The 18,633-nt window shown below is 40.5% G+C and overlaps 2 protein-coding genes across 2 annotated transcripts; one reads left to right on the plus strand and one right to left on the minus strand.

The window, feature by feature from the left end:
- The first annotated feature begins 14 nt into the window (after positions 1-14).
- Positions 15-4,883, plus strand: pip4p1b (phosphatidylinositol-4,5-bisphosphate 4-phosphatase 1b). The gene is made up of 7 exons (XM_076982669.1): positions 15-147; positions 618-811; positions 963-1,069; positions 1,444-1,549; positions 1,991-2,043; positions 2,282-2,372; positions 3,084-4,883. Exons 1-7 carry the CDS (start codon positions 51-53, stop codon positions 3,225-3,227), a joined length of 792 nt encoding a protein of 263 aa, XP_076838784.1. The 5' UTR covers positions 15-50; the 3' UTR covers positions 3,228-4,883.
- Positions 4,884-5,048: 165 nt separating this feature from the next.
- Positions 5,049-17,153, minus strand: LOC143484116 (FERM domain-containing protein 7). Its single transcript, XM_076982654.1, has 12 exons — positions 16,744-17,153; positions 13,760-13,864; positions 13,158-13,200; positions 11,883-11,961; positions 11,422-11,519; positions 11,023-11,137; positions 9,847-9,994; positions 9,643-9,738; positions 8,439-8,602; positions 7,881-7,946; positions 7,708-7,783; positions 5,049-7,626 (listed from the first exon to the last, which is right to left on the minus strand). Exons 1-12 carry the CDS (start codon positions 16,870-16,872, stop codon positions 6,601-6,603), a joined length of 2,145 nt encoding a protein of 714 aa, XP_076838769.1. The 5' UTR covers positions 16,873-17,153; the 3' UTR covers positions 5,049-6,600.
- Between the last annotated feature and the right edge of the window lie 1,480 nt (positions 17,154-18,633).

Here is an 18,633-nt window from a genome sequence, read left to right on the forward strand (position 1 = left end):
GAAAGGCCAGGACGACATCGCAACTTTGTCCACGCCGCGCAGTGCAGGGTATGGCGGACGGAGAGAGATCCCCGTTACTGTCGGATAATAAGGGGGCGAGTGGGCTGTCAGCTGGAGATGAGCCCTACAGCGCACCCAAAACACACGGTAAGACGATAATGTTGGTCATTTTATAACTTCTCCCGGGGAGAAATGAGTAGTCCAGTAAGTATATGTGGAGCGCGTCTAACAAAACAATATTTATTTTATTTTAGCAATATTTATTCAGCCGCATGTGCCATCACGCCGCACCTTTGTCGTCATGCCCAACACACACAGCTCACCTCACTCTTGGACTTGTTCCGCATTTTCAGATGTGACTAGTTCAAGCTCCTGTGAAATCTGAATCTCTGCAGTGATCCGTCATACAAGACGCTAGTAACTATTTTTTCAACAGTGTATTGCGAAATCTGGCAACTACTTTGCTCTTATATTGTCTTTGTCACTATTTCTCCCACACCCACTCTCTTCCCGCTCTCTGCCCTACTCTCTCATTCCTTTATTTCTCCCCTTCCTCTTTCCTCCCTCACTTTCTCTTTCTCCTCTCTCTCTCCCTCCCTCCCTCACCCATCCCCAAGGCTTCTCTGACTTCTCCAGTCCTCCGGAGCCACCCGGGTTCCTGGGCGAGGCTCCCCCACCGTACTCCCTTCTGGTGTCCTCAGAGACCAGCAGCGCCCCGGTCATCAGCTGTCGGGTCTGTCAGTCCCTCATCAGCGTGGAGGGCAAGTTGCACCAGCACGTGGTCAAGTGTGGCGTCTGCAGCGAGGCCACGGTAGATAACCACATCACCCCACCCTCCCACCCTGAGTAACAAAACAATAAACTTGTACGTCAACTTATACCCCCCCCCCCACCTGAAAACATACAGTATGTCTGCCTGAGTCACAGGTCACACACAGTGAACGATGTCTGTCTCTCGTCAGCCCATAAAGAACGCTCCGGCTGGGAAGAAGTATGTGCGCTGTCCCTGTAACTGCCTCCTGATCTGTAAGGTCACCTCACGGAGGATCGCCTGTCCTCGTCCCGTGTGGTGAGACATGTGGGAGGAGCTCCGAGGAGGAGGGCGGGGCTACGGCAGAATGTGTCCTCTGATTTCACTGATGCTGAATCTGTCTAACTAAAGCTGCGCTTAAGCTGGCACTTTCTACGCTTCTTGTGCACTGAACGGAGCTTCACGTTGCAAGATCATCTCGGTATACTATGCAAAGCGTGCAAATCTACGACTACCGTTTCTATGGAGATCTCGCCTCCAGTCACAACTTCTCTGGTGGTCTTCGCTGATGCATCTTGAAGTTCTGTGTTGAGCTTGAGTTCTGCTTGATTGTTTAATGGAGTCTGTGGTCTAAAACTGAAAATGTGTTGCCTGTACTCACACATTGGTGTGTGTGTGTGTGTGTGTATCAGTAAGCGTGTTATTAATTTAGGTCCGGTGAATCCTGGTGTATTGAGTCCAGCCCCACAGCCTGTTGGAGCCAGAGTGTCCTGTGGCCACTGTGGAAATACCTTTCTGGTAATTCTGTTCATGTGATCCTCTTTATTGTTTTAATCTTTAACAATGGACATCACCACTGCTGTTGCTTGCATAATTATTTGCTGCTGATTGCTTAATTTTGTCTAAATATGTGCATTCACACTAAAATGTGGGTTTTGCATTCCAAGTTGTTTTTGTCACATGAAGATGTTCAGAATATATCAAAACAATTTAAAGCAAATAAACTAGATATCTGGCAATAAGAATATACGTAGATATTAAGGTGACAACAAACAGAATCACATATTGCATGGTTATTGTCAATCATAAAAAATTATCCATGTGCACACAGAGATCTAAAATAATTTTTCATTGTGAAGCTAGTAGGCTTGAGTGAGACGTGGTTGGACACTGTGCTAGATACTCCTGTTTAAAAACAAAAGAAAAGAATGAATGAAAACAAGATTGTCCTTGTTGTAGTGGACAGAGATAACAAGCCGGATGTTGGCCTGCTGTCCACACTGCAGAAAAGTGTAAGTCTATTGAACATGTCCGTTCGTCTGTCTTCTAGACACTCTTAAAATTAGGCGGATGCTTGTCCTTGTGTTACCTGCAACCTTGTGTTACCTGCAGGGCCTGTAATAACACAAACTTTTATTATGTATTCATACATAATAAAAGTCATTTTACAATGTATTTTATGATATTATGTGGAACAAAATATGAAAGACTTACCCACTCCATGTCCCTTCTCTTATCCACTCTTCACAGTTCATCAATTGGTCAGAGGTACTCAAGGAGGCGGAGCTTGATATGGTTTGTCATGTGTTTGGTTTTCACCATTGCAGCAGCTGGATTAATGGTAAGCACTCTAGGAAGAAACTAGTCCAGTCTTTGTGTTGCAAACGCCAGGGTACAGCGGATCAGACTTAGCAATGAGTCAGCTTTGTCTCTGTTAACACTGTACAATTATATGGAAGATTACTGGTAAGATATCATTGTGTTAATTCAGACCAACATGATTGTGCCGATACCTAAAATGTGAAATATACAGTTGCATCATTTGCGGAGTATATGTACTTTAGACTCATGTATTATCTGAACCTGATTCTAAGCATGGTATTTAGTGGATGTTTTTTGGGTCCTCCATTAAACCAGTCTATGAGAATAGACTGTTTTACCATGTGCCTTTATTTAGTGTGTATAGCGCTGTTTAAACAGTATCATTTGCGTCTGTAGCCTGCAGCTGCGTCTGTGGTCTGTCTGTGCTGTATCATTTGCGTCTGTAGCCTGCAGCTGTGTCTGTGGTCTGTCTGTGCTGTATCATTTGCGTCTGTAGCCTGCAGCTGTGTCTGTGGTCTGTCTGTGCTGTATCATTTGCGTCTGTAGCCTGCAGCTGCGTCTGTGGTCTGTCTGTGCTGTATCGTTTGCGTCTGTAGCCTGCAGCCACGTCTGTGGTCTGTCTGTGCAGTTTCGTTTGCGTCTGTAGCCTGCAGCCGCGTCTGTGGTCCGTCTGTGCTGCCGTTCTGCCCCAGCCCTCCAGGATGTTGACCACGCTGTTCCGTGTTTCCAGGCTGGTACGTGGCGGACGGCGCGGGAGTACAAGAGGCTCTACGTGTTCTGGGCCCTGTCCGTCCTCCTGGTTCTGATCTGTCTGGTCAGGGCTTTACACTGGGCCTGCGTCAAGATCAGCGAGCCGTTGCACAACTACACTTGAGAGGAGACGAAGATGGGTGAAAATACGAGCACAACGCAGAATGTACGATTTTATGACCAAGGATGAACGTTCGATTGTTTGAGTAGCACTTTGTTGTACTCAGCAACCCACCTGTTAAAATGACTTCAATTCAGTGACACACTGCTACAGTCTTCTCATATTCATTTTAAATGTTATATGCCAAAGCCTTTTAACCTACAGAGTTGACCAACTAATGTCATATGTTGTTTTAGGTGAGATTCATAGTATGTAGAACTACGTCCCTCGTGAATGGAGTTCTTCACACCTCTGGTAGGTCTGGTAACCCTGAACACAAGTTCCAGTGGTTCTCAGCCAACAGCATCATTTGCCTGTTAAGTTTACTTGTGCTTTGACTTTCTCTGTACTCCAGTAGTATGTCAGCACATTATTTATTCAAATTATTTTTAACTTAAATCATTCATTTCACAGACAAACTGCTTGTTTACTTTAATAGATATTTTTTTTAAGTCGTCTTGTTCGTGTGTGCTGGTCGTATATTTATGTTGGACATGTCTCTCTTGCGCATTGCACATTACTCCAAAATGAATGTCAGGTCTTCTGACCGTTGGTTTGTTTTTTTTTCCACCCCATTTTTGTGGCTTTCGGCTAACTTTCGGTTTGAGACTTCTGAAGACCTATGTACTCGCAAATTTTAGTACATTTTTATCTTTGCAAACAAGGATGGTTCTAACTGTATCTTCACTTGTTTATGTACCTTTGGAAGATATTATAATACTTTTAACACATTATCACACATACTACAGGGGCAGAAATATGATCAACGTTATTACTTAAAATGTTAAATAGGAAAATCTCTAATAAAGAAATGGAAAGATCACAATGCATAAACATAAGGACATAGAATACTGGAAGGAGATAATTATTTTACGTGAACTTATTCAAAATGTAGTGAGATCCAGATTTTCTGAAAACCTGATTAATTTAAGATTAACCTGATTAACTTAAGATTATCTCACTGTCATTAGCTGTGGTCACAGTCCAGGCTCTAATGATTCTGATTCTAATGTTACATTTTGGGGGTATATGGATCCTGTACTTTCTTAGCATTTTTAACTTATTGCTCTGCCCATAATTGTCCTTTTGTTTCTCACTTCTTTAATATGACACTTTTCCCGATCACTCTGATCAAATAGTGCCTCTGTGTAAGCACAGTGTCCTGCTGTACTGTCAGGCATTCCTTCCCAGTAGTGCAGCAGTGGCACAGACTAAGGTAATATTAATACTTGCTGCAGAATGTGTAATTGGCTAATGAACATATGCTAATCAGCTAATCACTTATGCTAATGTGGCACAGAATGTACTGTAATTCAATGCTACTGAAACATAAATGTCATTGGGTCTTATGACCTGCCACTGGTAAGTCACAATTTCCACATCAACTGGGCAGCGCTTTGTTTCAACTGGAACTTCGTATTGCAGACACTACAGCCTCAGACACTCACATAAAGATCTATACCTGTACATTGTGAATGAAAACAGATTTGGTTTTAGCCATTGTGATTTGTTTACATGCTGTGCAGCTGTACTGTGCAGTTTTATTTCAGTTCCGGTGTTTTATGTTGGAATCACAATGATGTTTTTGCTAACGCTTATTTGACAGATTTTTTGTAAATTCCTTTGTGATTAAAAGGTTTTAATAAACCCAAACTTCAATTCCAAGAAATAAGTACAGGGTACGTTTTTACTTTTATGTAATTAAATATTTATAAAAAAATATGAGATGGAAACTGATCACCAATCTAATTTATTAACAATAAATTCACATGTGCAGGAAAAGAGTATAAACCTATCACTACAGACTAATGTGAACAAATTAATTCCTTATTTAATTAATTCCATAATTAATTTTCATCTTTTCTTTAAATTACTGTACATGATAATTACTGGTTCAGTGTTGCAAGAGGTACTAAATTTACTATATTTAGTGTTCTGAAAGGAACCCTTTTTAAAACTTAGAATTATAGATAATTAAGAACTGAATTTTCAACAACAATCTTTTGAACTTCATTAAATTGTGGACATTTATACACTATATTGCCAAAAGTATTTGCTCACCTTCCTTGACTCACATATGAGCTTAAGTGACATCCCATTCCTAATCCATAGGGTTCAATATGACGTTGGTTCACCCTTTGCAGCTAGAATGGCTTCAACTCTTCTGGGAAGGCTGTCCACAAGGTTTATGAGTGTGACCATTCTTCCAAAAGTGTATTTGTGAGGTCACATACTGATGTTGGACGAGAAGGTATGGCTCTCAGTCTCCGCTCTAATTCATCACAAAGGTGTTCTATCAGGTTGAGGTCAGGACTCTGTGCAGGCTAGTCAAGTTCATTCACAACAGACTCTGCCATCCATGTCTTTATGGACCTTGCTTTATGTCATATTTGAGGAGGAAGGGCCAGCTCCAAACTGTTCCCACAAAGTTGGGAGCATGGAATTGTGAAAGCATTCAGCACTCATGGAAAAGTTGGGAGCATTCAGAATTCCTTTCACTCAAACTAAGGGGCCAAGCCCAGATCCTGAAAAACAACCCCACACCATAATCCCCCCTCCACCAAACTTTACACTTGGCACAATGCAGTCAGATAAGTACTGTTCTCCTGGCAACCGCCAAACCCAGACTCGTCCATCAGATTGCCAGATGGAGAAGTGAGATTCGTCACTCCAGAGAACACACCTCCACTGCTCTAGAGTCCAGTGGCGGCGTGCTTTACACCACTGCATCTGACGCTTTGCATTGCACTTGGTGATGTATGGCTTGGATGGCTCTGTACACAGTTCTTGAGCTAATTTGAAGGCCACGTGAAGTTTGGATATCTGTAGTGGCTGACTGAGAGAAACTATGCGCTTCAGCATACGCTGACCCTGCTCCATCAGTTTATGTGACCTTCCATTTTCTTATAATGCAGCTGAGAGTTGACTGTGGAATATTTAGGACTGAGGAAATTTCACGATTGGATTTGTTGCACTGGTGGAATCCTATCACAGTTCCACACTGGAATTCACTGAGCTCCTGAGAATGACCCATTCTTTCACAAATTTTTGTAAAAACAGTCTGCATGACTAGGTGCTTAAATTATACACCTGTGGCCATGGAAGGGATTGGAACACCTGATTCCGATAATTTGGATGGGTGAACGAATACTTTTGGCAATATAGTGTATCTGAGCAATGAAATATCGAGACATTTCACATCTATCAACCTGTTTCTGAGTCGAGGGCAAACATAAATCATAAATGTCAGCCATTATTTTTTGCAATCAAATAACCATTAATGCAATGCAAGTGTGAAGTGATTTTTCTTTCATCTCTGAGCACCTCCACCTGACAGTTACAGTTTCATGACCCTGACTGAGGTGAGAGCACTGCTCTCCCCGTCACTTTCATTGAATGCATCTTCTTCGTCTTCCCCCTCTTCCTCATCTAGTTGCAGGCTTCCAGAAGAAAAGCGCATACGTGCTAGAGGGCCAGAATGTACCACTTTCCCCAAATTAGGGCAGTAGTAAGGATAAAAAGGGTCCGAATCCGAATCGCTGTAAGTCCCTGTACCAAGTACACACAAAGATGTAGGTCGTTCTGGCAAGGGGACGGGGCTTAGAGGGAGATAGGTGGGCCTCGGAGGAACCTGGTAACGTGACAGGTGGGGATAATACCCCAGAGGTCGAAACTCCGAGGCAAAGGCCGCAGCCGAGGACGCCAGTGTAGGTTTCTGGAACTTCACATCTGGTTGACTTGAGGCTCGGCGAGGTAGCCCCGTCTGAAAGGTGGAGTCATCGCTGTAGTGCCCGGCCTCGGTCCTGCCCACGTTGAGCCTTCTGTTCAAGCCTGCTCCCAGCCCACCTCCTGATAGCGGGTGGGGTCTTCGTCCAGACAATTCGATTCTGGAGAGGCGGAGCCTCTCTAGGTGCTGCTGCCGTCGCGGTGGTGACAAAGAGGACGTTGGCGAGGAGGAGATGCCGGTTTGCCCGGACAAACACTTCAACGGGGTAGTACCTGGATGGTCTTGTGTGAGGCGGTCCAGAGAATAAGAGGTGTGGTCTTGAAGCACATATGGGTAAGCTGAGAGCGGGAAGGTTGGCAACACTGGGTGGAACTGGAGGTGGGGGCTGTTGGGATACAGGAGCACCAGGTGCTGTCCAATGGGAGACCTGTGTCTTCTCGCCACTGGCCTATGACAAGCTCTTCCTCGACGCTCCACCCCTGACGTGGACATCGAGCGTGGCTTTGGAAAGACGGACTTGCTTGAAAAGGCAGGGCTTCTTGCCAAGGGGCGGGGTCTCTGAAAGTCATCCATAGATCCATCTGTATGTTGCTCATAAGCAGCAAGGGGAGGGAAGAGATGAGCTTGTTCGTACAGCTGCACAAAAACACACAATGCTTTTAGAGAACTGGAGACAAGTATATAAATGAAAGTTAATCCACAGTTTCCATGCAATACCTGTTTAGAGACATCAGTAAGTAAATCAGGGGATGATTTGCACTGCCAAGAGTTATGGTCAGATTTGCACTGTGTCCTGACAAAACAGACATTAAGAAGAGACGTATTAATGACAGCTTCACTTAAAGGTTTTTAATTGATATGCTAAAATCAAACAGAACCACTTTGCTTACGTCTCAAATGGTAGTTTGTGTTCTCCAGATCTCACACACTTGAGGAGTTGCTTCTGTGTTCTGCCACTGAAAAAAACAAACATCCTTCAGAAGATACACAGAAGCTCACTCCTCATGTGTTTTAACAGACAAAAAATAATACATGTGCAATGTATGCTACACTATATTGTCAAAAGTATTCGCTCACCTTCCTTGAATCACATATCAGCTTAAGTGACATCCCATTCCTAATCCATAGGGTTCAACATGACATTGGCCCACCCCTTGCAGATACAACAGCTTCATCTCTTCTGGGAAGGCTGTTCACAAGGTTTAGGAGTGTGTTTATGGGAAATTTTGACCATTCTTCCAGAAGTGCATTTGTGAGATCACATACTGGTGTTGGACGAGAAGGCCTGGCTCTCAGTCTCCACTCTAATTAATCCCAAAGGTGTTCTATGGAACAACCATGGAAGTGATTGGAACACCAGATTACGATCATTTGGATGGGTGAGCGAATACTTTTGGCAATACAGTGTATGTACTATATTTTTCTCCATCTCTCTCATTCTCTTTGACCTGTATCTGAAACTGGATCCCCTGCTGGAGAGGAGAGACTTCTGTTGTGGTTTGGGCTCTTCTGCCAGTCTGAAGAAGGCGTGGTACTCCACGCACATCTTCCAGAATGTCTTGCACACATCTCTGGACGCCATGGTGAACTCTACCGTGTCCCGCCGTGAAGGCTGTCACATCAAGACGATTCCACACATCATACATAGTGACTGATGTACTACAGGGGGAATGTTCTTAGGATAACATAACTGCTAATGGGCACTTTTCTACGAGGACCATTGGTGGCTGGCCAATTGCGGAAAATAGGTTATTTTAGATTTGAAAATATTCAATAACTACTTATTTTAAGTATGCGTATACCAAAATGCACAATAATGTGTAATCTATAAAATATTCTGGGGGAAATTTCTCTTCCTGATTCAATCCCTCTCAATATTGCTTCATCAGAGTACCAGTACTACCACAAGTTGCTGAGCTTTGCTGACATAAGATGAGCATGAGATAGCAACATTCAGCCAATCAGCGTTTGCACTGGTGTTAGTTAATGGAGTTTAGCTAACGTTAACTGGTTAACAGCGTTTTGTGTAGCTAATTTAGTGGTTGTTTTGGTTGAATTGAGCTAAAGCTAGGTGGCGTTCGCTGTTACCTAGCTAGCTAACTTGATTAGGTATTAGCTTGCTAATATGCCTTCGCTTTACAGGCAGTTGTAATGCGTGAGTAAGATCTTTTCTAAAACCCAAATTATAGCTATTATATAGCATGCTATTTGTTTTCAAATGTTTTCCATTAGTTGACTTTTTAAAAAACTGAACGTTATTAAAACATCAAAAACTAAATTTTAAAGAACAAGCTAAAGTTAGTAACTTTCAAGGACTTTGAAGTTGCTCTAACAAATATCATTTGTCATTTGTCTAGAACTAGAACTTGGTTTTCCTAGGAAAAACTACATTAGGTCACAGCACCACAGGGTTACTGTAAATAATTTTCAAGGGAATGCTGTCAGAGAATGCTATCATAGTAAGATTTCATGTTCTTTACTAACGGATTCATACCTACCACCAACAGTTCATACTTACTTAGTCTTAAGATATCATTCATAGCTTAATTTAGACATTTGAGGTCAGAATTACTTCCTCAACAATCTGGTTTCATGGGTGAGTGAAACTGTGAGCACATGAGACTCTGAGAAGACCTTCTCTTTGACCCTCACCCCAGCCTCAGTGTGGAGTTTGATGAGGAAGTGTCTCCTCTTGAAGCTCAGTTTACGGATCTTGGCCCAGCTGAAGGTGTTGATCTTTGTGTTGCCCTGGAAATGAGGAAGACCCATGTAGTACCAAACCACGGTAAAAGTACACTATGCATTTGGGGAGCAATGCACCAACCTTCATCATGTTGATTGGTTTATCCCTGTTACCTGAAATACGAGGATACCCATGTGGGTCACCGCTAGATTGATCCTCATGCCCTCCCCGTCGTTCGCAGGATGTGGGCGAATGCCATACATATCCAGCTTCCGGGCGACCTCCAACAGATGGATGTCTGACTGGGCAGGACTGTGACCTCTGATCATGAATAAAGAGAATTATATCAATTTATATACTTATTAATCCTCAATTTACATCATAATCTTAACTTGCTGCTTTTTATTTTCATTAAATTGAGTGTTTACTTTTCATGTAATCCGTTTGTTTATAGTGATCCTCTAGATGGTCACAAAGGTTTCAGTGGGCTATAAATTTTCCTTTACATGATCGGAATATCTGTTCGAATCCTACTGTGGTAAATTTAACCCACCCCCAGTTTTGGTTGCAAATTTTTATTCTTCGTAATATATCTTAAGGAGTTTTAAACCACCTTCATCCTGCTCATCTGGAGGGTTTCTGAAACTCTTTTGAGACATTATTAATTGTAAAAAGCAATGGATAAAACTATTTAATACTGACATGACACATTAATACTGCGAAACTGATATGACAATGGCATGCCAATGGTTCTGAGCATACCAGTCGTATCATAAGTAATGAGAACAAAACCTGGTATTTTTAATAATTTATCATAACCTCCACGCCCAATAATATTTTATGGTAAATTATCTCACAAAACATTGAATCCAATCACCACTTTTTAACTAGTGTATTTATGGGGCAAACATTTTCTATGGCAAACAAAGTTCCAAATCAGATTCTTTGCAAGTTCAAAATGTTCCTGTACATAATTTTCCATCCTTTGTCGTGTCCACAATACAGCGCACACCACTGTACTCCTTCAGGTTGGAACATTACGATGCATCGATGGACCATTTCACCGTGAAGCTGGAAGTATAGTGTCAAGGAGAACAGTGTCACTAAAATCACTATGGTGCTTGTTTAAAGTTTTCAAAGTATCGTGGTTTAAACAAGCACCATAGTGAGTGGTTTAAACAACTTTAAACAAGCACCATAGTGAGTTCAGTGACGGTGTTCTCCATGTCACCACTTTCACAGGATTCACAGAATGTAAAAGAGAACAGCTTGGCTGTGTGTGTGTGTGTGTGTGTGTGTGTGTGTGTGTGTGTGTGTGTGTGTGTGTGTGTGTGTCGGGGGGTGCATACTTGTGTTTCTTATGAAAGCAAATGATCTTGTGGTCCAGGTACTCCTGGTTTGGCACATACTGTTTATTCTCTAGGTGATGAGCATCTAACTCTTCATCGTAATCCCCAAGTTCCGCTGTGACACATAAGAGCAAGAGAACCTGAGGATGCCATACAACAGTCTGCAGTCACCACATCCTTCTGATGAGCGCTAAGTAAAATATCTTCACATGCTTTTATTACGAGATAGGTAAATTATGCTTTCAGTTCCTTGGGATCGTGAGATGACATTGCCTGGTGACAACATGCTTACTGTCGATTTGCTTGGGGAGAGGAGAGATCCTCAGAGCTTCTCAAATGTATAATTTTGGGTTATCATGAGTAGACCAAGTCCAAATTTGGCCTCATGTGAACACTCACCCTGCAGTATGTGAGAGACCAGCAGGGCAGCACTGTTGTCATGACAGGTCAGACTTCCATTGGACAAATCCTGTTTTATCTGCAGGGCAAATAAATACCTAAAAAAGTGGTGCAGAAATTAGTGAGCAACTAGTAGTCTAGAAATAGTACACAAATAGTACTACTAACTATTTGGAAACTATCAGGAAAGTGACAATGTATTTGTGTATCTATCTAGAAATCATTCAGCACCTTTGAGTATTTCACTACAAATATTTCAATTACTATATATCTCTTTATATATAAATATGGTAAAAGAACAGATTGTATATGGTCTAACAGCACATACAGTACACACACACACATACACACACACACACACACACACACACATATATATATATATATATATATATATATATATATATATATATATATATATATATATATATATATATATATATATAGTTTGACCTTCTGACCTGGTCAGGCTCCTCTGCAGGAGGCCAGGGTCTGGAGGGAAAAACTTCACAATGAAACGGAAGGCCACATCACTGGCATCTAACAGGAAAGAAAACACAGACTGATCAGTACCAAACTTGATTAGACACCATGAAAGCAATGTTAAAATAGCAGAATCAAACTGAAGATGAGTTCCGGAGTAATGACCTCACAATGGTAAGTAATGGCATGAGGTCCGTGATTGGTCACCGAGAGATAAAAGGTCGGTTGTAGGTTTTAATTGTGACAGAGGACAGGTAGTTGCACCTGAGATTTGAGCTTCGTAAAGTAAGACATGCAGATGTGTTTGTGGAAATGCAATACAGCCTCATATGTAGGTGAAGAAACTTTATCACAGGTTCAGTATAGGTGGTAACCTAGCAACTTGGTACCTTAGCAACAAGGTTACGTTCAATGGCTTTTTAATTTATTTTTTTTAGATTTTGTACTCAAATAATGTATAGAGTAAGTATTAAGACTGCTACATCCTCCAGATCTGCCAGAGATACAGGGATAATTAGTCTCTGGATGGGCCAAACATAGCACAGTAACTGAGAACTCTGTGCAGTGGTGCACAGATATAAAATGGAAATTCAATATTACAAATACAAGAGTGATGAGCTGCAAACTGTCCCATCACCCAACGTCTGTATTCATTAAAACTGCCATAAATTACGTTGTTCTCACTTACAACCATCTTCAGACAATTATTGACAAAAAGATAACCTTTAACACAAATCTTGATATAATTTGTACACAGGTACAACAGAGACTGTGCTTATTAGAGAAGCTGAATAGGTAGACAGGAAATCTGGAGTAATTTATTACATCTGTCTTAACTTAATCCATGGTTGCTAGGTTTGGGAACTTGTCCATAATAACATTAAGTTGGCTCAATATTATCATAGGCAATATATTTATCCCAGTTAGATTTCTCGTGTTGTTCAGACTCTCTTCCATTCCATTTACTTAAAAAAACAAAATGAATACTTAAGATACCGATACCACAGGTCAATTTTGAATTTCAGCTCCTTCTTTACAAACACAGATTGAAGCTCTCTGTGGTAAAAAACATAATAGAAGTAAAAAAAAGTAATAGAATATTATTGCAGAAATTCACTTGAATGGCATTGGCTTCCCTCTTAAATGTATATTGTAATATTAATGGTAGATTTTTTAAATGAATTTAGTATTCTTTATTCAGCCCGAAGGACCATGTTAAATTTTAAAGCACACAAAATATACAGCATACTTACTTTTGATCTGTTTAACCAGTGGTTTTAGAAGTTCCAGCCATACCTGGAAGGTAAAAAAAGTTCAATGTCTAATTCTGCTTCTCTTCCAGCACAAAGTTGGCAGTTGATTAGTATCTAAAACAATTTTATTAACTATAAGCTTTTGTTAATAAATAATAAAAATAAAAAATAATAAAAATTAAGCTTTTGTGTAAATGTAATCTACAAGCAATACATAGGAACGGTAATAATTACATTCTGTGATTCCAAAATAATAAATATGATACATCTAACAGCTCTATTATCTTAGACCAATCATGATCTTCCATCAGTTTTTTAAATGACAGTAAAGTTAACAGAAATAATATTAATAAAGCTACAAATGTGGCCTTTGACCACATATGAGTGTAGGTTAAAAGTAATGAAAGGTGGAAGGTTTATTTGTCAGTCTGCCCATTTGTTTTGTTTTTTTGTTTTTTTTATTCTGATGAGATTTATCTTATTACTGATTGTCATTAAAAATGGAAAAACTCGATGTAAGTGTAAATGAATAGGCTGAGTCAAAGGGCACTTTTTGTCTTTCAGTGACGCAGCTAAATTAATTCTGGAAAGGTCTGACTCACATAACTACCACTGTGGTGACGAAATTCCAAGCCAAAGTATTCTTTCTCCAGGACCTTCAGATGACCACACACCTTATTGAAGAAGTCACATCCTAGGGTCTTCTGCTGTAGGAGAAATAAAAAATAAGAATGGCTGAATGTACATTTATAAAATATATTTAAAAAAATTAATATGAATCTGAAAAAGTAAAGATAAAAAAAGAAAAATCTTAAATTAGCTGGATTCATTTTTTTTTTTGCATATGTAAAACCTATGAAAGAAGAATGAATTTAAATGGACTTTTGTCTTGCTGATGAGAAAAATCCCTTGAACCCTAGAGGCCGGCTAATCGGCTGCGTAGTGACAATATATTAATCCACTTTTGTGCAAGTAACAGCCACAGCTAGTAATTAATGGCTAACATGGAGTACCTTGAATTTTCTGTGTATTCACATTTCAGCAATAGGTACATGTTCATAATTAAAGACCCTGGCAGTAACCTTGACAGATAAGAACAGGCAATTGGTGACTAATCTACTGATCATTCATGTTAATAATTGTGACTGTTAGCAGCAAAAAATGTATCCTGGGCAAGACAGATGTCTTCAGCTAGATTAATAATATGAGCTGTAACATTATCATGTTTCTCACATTGCAAGCCAGCTACTTTCCTATTTACAGGATTACGTTAACAATGATGCAAAAAGGTGGTTATTGCAGGCAATCACTGCAACCCACTTTGTGTACTGCTAATTTAGCTAGATAACTAGCTTCCTAAAGTTGAGATGTGCTAAGCACTGCACAAATATGCATTTTAACAAAGGGGAGTGCATCTTCAAAGCCCAGTCAGATGTTGTGTGAATGTGGAATGAATTAAGTAAATCTTGAAATAATATTTACAGCATAATATAGGTTTTTTTCTTAGGCTTTAGTTTTTGGGTTTTTTAAACATGTATATTTTTGGACATTAAGCTTGTTCATAAACCCCATATAAAACCATTTGATAACACATATATTAAAGACCAAATAGTAAAAAAAAAAAAAAAAAGATTAAAATGCTTGATCTCAAAATTCTGATATTATCCAAGTGGCTTTCGTCTTGTATTTCTCATATAACCAAGTCGGCAGTTACCACCCACACAAGCACAAGGGTGCAACGGTGACGCTCGGCCCTCATTTAGACACCATTAAATACAGGGTTGTGATCTGATGGGTGTTTGTGTGTTCGCATGTGAGTGCGGAAGAGAGACAGAGAGAGAGAGAGACACACCAAGCATCCCTGAAACCTGCATTTACTGTGACAGAAGGGACCAGAATATTGTCATTATCTTTTCAGAGGCCAAATTAGAGACAAGGATGGAAGCAAAGAGTTCAGATGGGGAGGGATCGTGAGAGACTCGGAGGACCTCAGCACTGGCTAACTGAAGCCAGTAGACTTCACTGAAGTCATATACGGGCACTCGCAGTAACTTGGCATGTGTAATTCTGACTGGAAGTGGATTTCATTGCTCAACACCCTTTCCAGTGAGACCGTGTTATCACAAAGGAAAACAGAAACAACCTGAACTGTTTAACTTGCACAATTGTCAGTAAGTTGCTAGTGCAACGTTTACAACTGATTTTAGGTCATCTTGTAACGTCTGCCATACCATTAAACACGATGAGTCAGAGCGTAAATATCTAGAGGACTGTGGGCAGTCATGAGTCTTGCCAGGCACGGAGCCATGAAAAGAACTTACATAACCGAACATGGAAAATTATCCATGTACTCAAATACCTGGTTCGCCCATTTCCTGTTCTGTTTGCCCAGTTTGTAAATGGTTTGATTATTAGCTGATCTGCTGAATCTAAATGTGTAGAGAAAATCACAAACTGGAGTTACTGCTCAAAAATAATTAAGTCTAACACACAACGTACTGCCTTATTGTAAGTAGTGATAACCACAGCTGTGCTAACTGATGTGCTGACCTCCATACACCTCCACGCAATTAACCCTGAACTTGAAGATGTCCCTGACTGATGGCTGCATATCTTTGAGACTACCTACAATGGCAGGATGGTTCATGCACACACTCATGATCCTGTACTGTGGATGAGCTGCACGTATAAGTACGTAAGTCTCTCTCCTCTCCCTCTTACCTCGTCCTAAATGTAGAAGGTAGCAACAACATCCACATTTGTCAGGCAGTGAACAAAGATTCCTCATACTGTATTTTATTTCATTTTTAACATAGAGCCCAAGAGCCCTGAGGGGAGATACACAAGTCCTTTATCCTCCCTCTCTCTCTGCTTCCAACATCTCTGGCTAATTGCCTCTTTTGCCTGGGGAGGGTTGAGGGGGCCAAGCATTCTCATGTCCAACATGGGCATAGCTTACTATTCAAGCATAAGCCCAATGGCGACTCTCTCTCTCTCTCTCTCTCTCTCTTTCTCTCTCTCTCTCTCTCTCTGCTGCTTTACCTGCTTTCAAACCTTGTATCCTCTCTAACAATGACTGTATACAGTATGTCTGTATATCTACTATATATACTACTTTAAATACCATATAAACTTATTATTATTATTATTATTATTATTATTGACCTACAATATTTATTTTTTATGTCAGGTCTGTTCCTGTGTATAGATGCAACAAATACCCACGGCACCATGAAACATGCACGCACGTGCACACACACACACACACACACACACACGCACACACACGCACACACCCTGTGCCTAATGGTAAACTTAATGCTACAATATAGCATATTCAAAACAGCTCACCAACACACTGACTAACTTTCCGAGTTTCCTTAAAGATACTTTAAAGTCAATTTTATTAAAATTAATATAATTATTACTAACGTGATAATGTATACTTCACATTAGAAAATGCAGTACAAGTATTTGGTTTAAATGTATTTACAACATTCATGATTAAAGAAAAATAATATATTTATGTACAAAAAAGAGCAATAATATCAGTAAACAGAAAGGCAATACATTATTTTAAATTTACCTCGACCTCGAAAACGCATTCGCTGTCGTCCAGGAAGACAACGCGTAATCGCAGTTTGCCCTCTTTGGGTTTGTTACGCTGTGAGCTGGCTTTGACAGGTGTCTTCAGGAGCTCAAACTTGTCTCCCATATCTCACGCTTCGTCGGCAGCGCACGCAGCTGAGCCGTTCGTTTATCCAACAGTGAATCGTTGATGTTGAGCTTATCTCACGTTATCTCACGTTAGATCCGCGTAGGAGTGTTTGGACGCATCACGAGGAAGATCCCCACGTCCCCCCGGTTAAAGCTAATCCACTTATTGTTTAGTGAGATTTACAAGCGGCTAAACTTTCCATTCATGAATTCCTGCAAGGTTGGGCAGTTACGTTTGTTCAAAAGCATCTCGTACTTAATTTAAATTTCATATTTTAGCAGCTGAACCTTATCCCGGAATGTGTGTATTTATGAAGTCGTGCGCATGTGGCGCTTGGCGGTCAACGTGCCCGAGGCGACAGTGATGACACCATCAGGGTTTCATTTCTTTCAGATACTTTTCTTTGTAGAGGAAAAGACCAAGCAAGAGTATGAACGATACAAATGACCGTATGACTATAAGCGTAAAACGATTGAATACGTTTGTCTTTTGGTCTATACTTAGATTTAGGGTATTTAACCAATAGTAGACTCTCAGACAAATATAATATGCATTCGTTGTTAGTTTTTTATTTATCAGCTGTGTAAGAAAAGCGCTTCTGAAGTTTCAAGTGGTGAACTTTACTTTTTCAGAACAGTGGATGTTTAAATCATAACATTAATTCTATGGAGTGTTAATGAGGTCTTTTTTCTTTAAGTCTCCTAACTTCACTGCATGACGTTTTCCCGGTGTTGTTATTCTATGTTGTAGTGGAGTTGATCTTCTTGGCTTTGATCAAGAGTGCAAATCTCTCCCAGAACTTCAGAACCTCCACATTTTTCACAGATGAAAGATATTGTCATAGCAAGGATGCATAGGCAGTTTGCTTCTAAAATTGTTTCACTTCTCCCAGACACTGTCTAGAAAAGGCCATCCCTTGAAATTAGCATCAGAGCAAGAATGGTACTTATGACAGAAACCACTGACAGGTGCAGAGGTGCAGATTTTAGTAGCTGAGAGTGAAGTGAAGACACACCAGTCATCGATATCAAGAGCTCCGTGGAAAGGTGGCAAGAAAGAAACCATGAGTTAACTATTTTCAGATGAGAACAGACAGATTTTGGTCCAAGTGACGTGTGGTAAAAACCTAATACTGCCCTTTCCTCTCCAAACCCCATCTTACAGCTGTATCGTTTGTTTGGTCTTATTTTTTCCTTCTCTCAGATGACAGTGATGTTCATCGCATGTAGACCTGTGAAGAAGCTTGTACCTGATTGATGTTCAATGTATGTAGAGTTGAATAGAGTGAAGAAGGTGGTACCTGATTGGCTGAGCTGTGGAGCCTCTACTCTGTGATGGCTCTGGAGTGGTTCTTTCTTCTGACTTGTGGGTAGTGCTCTGTTGTGCAACTAGCCGCTTTGTTTGTGTTTTTTTTAACTGGCTAGTAAACTTGCCAAACTTGTGTTATTAATGCTGGCTAACTAACATGGGGCTTTGTCAGTCATGCTGTAGAAATGGCTGCTGTTTTAAAATAGTTGTAGGTTGTACCAATGCCATCACTGAACAGTGGGATTTGTAGCATTATGCTGGGAGACAGTTCCTCGGTGTGGACTGGGATTTGGGTTAAAACTGAAGGAGAGATGGCACAAAATACACAAGCTGATTCTACAAATCATCACAAGGGGGTGAATATACGTCAGGGTGTGCCCACTTACACACAGTACAAACGTCAACTGGCTAGATATGAAATGACACTTTAAAGATGTCATATTTTATTTT

The sequence above is a fragment of the Brachyhypopomus gauderio genome, chromosome 20 (assembly GCF_052324685.1).
Source record: "Brachyhypopomus gauderio isolate BG-103 chromosome 20, BGAUD_0.2, whole genome shotgun sequence".
Taxonomy (NCBI): domain Eukaryota; kingdom Metazoa; phylum Chordata; class Actinopteri; order Gymnotiformes; family Hypopomidae; genus Brachyhypopomus; species Brachyhypopomus gauderio.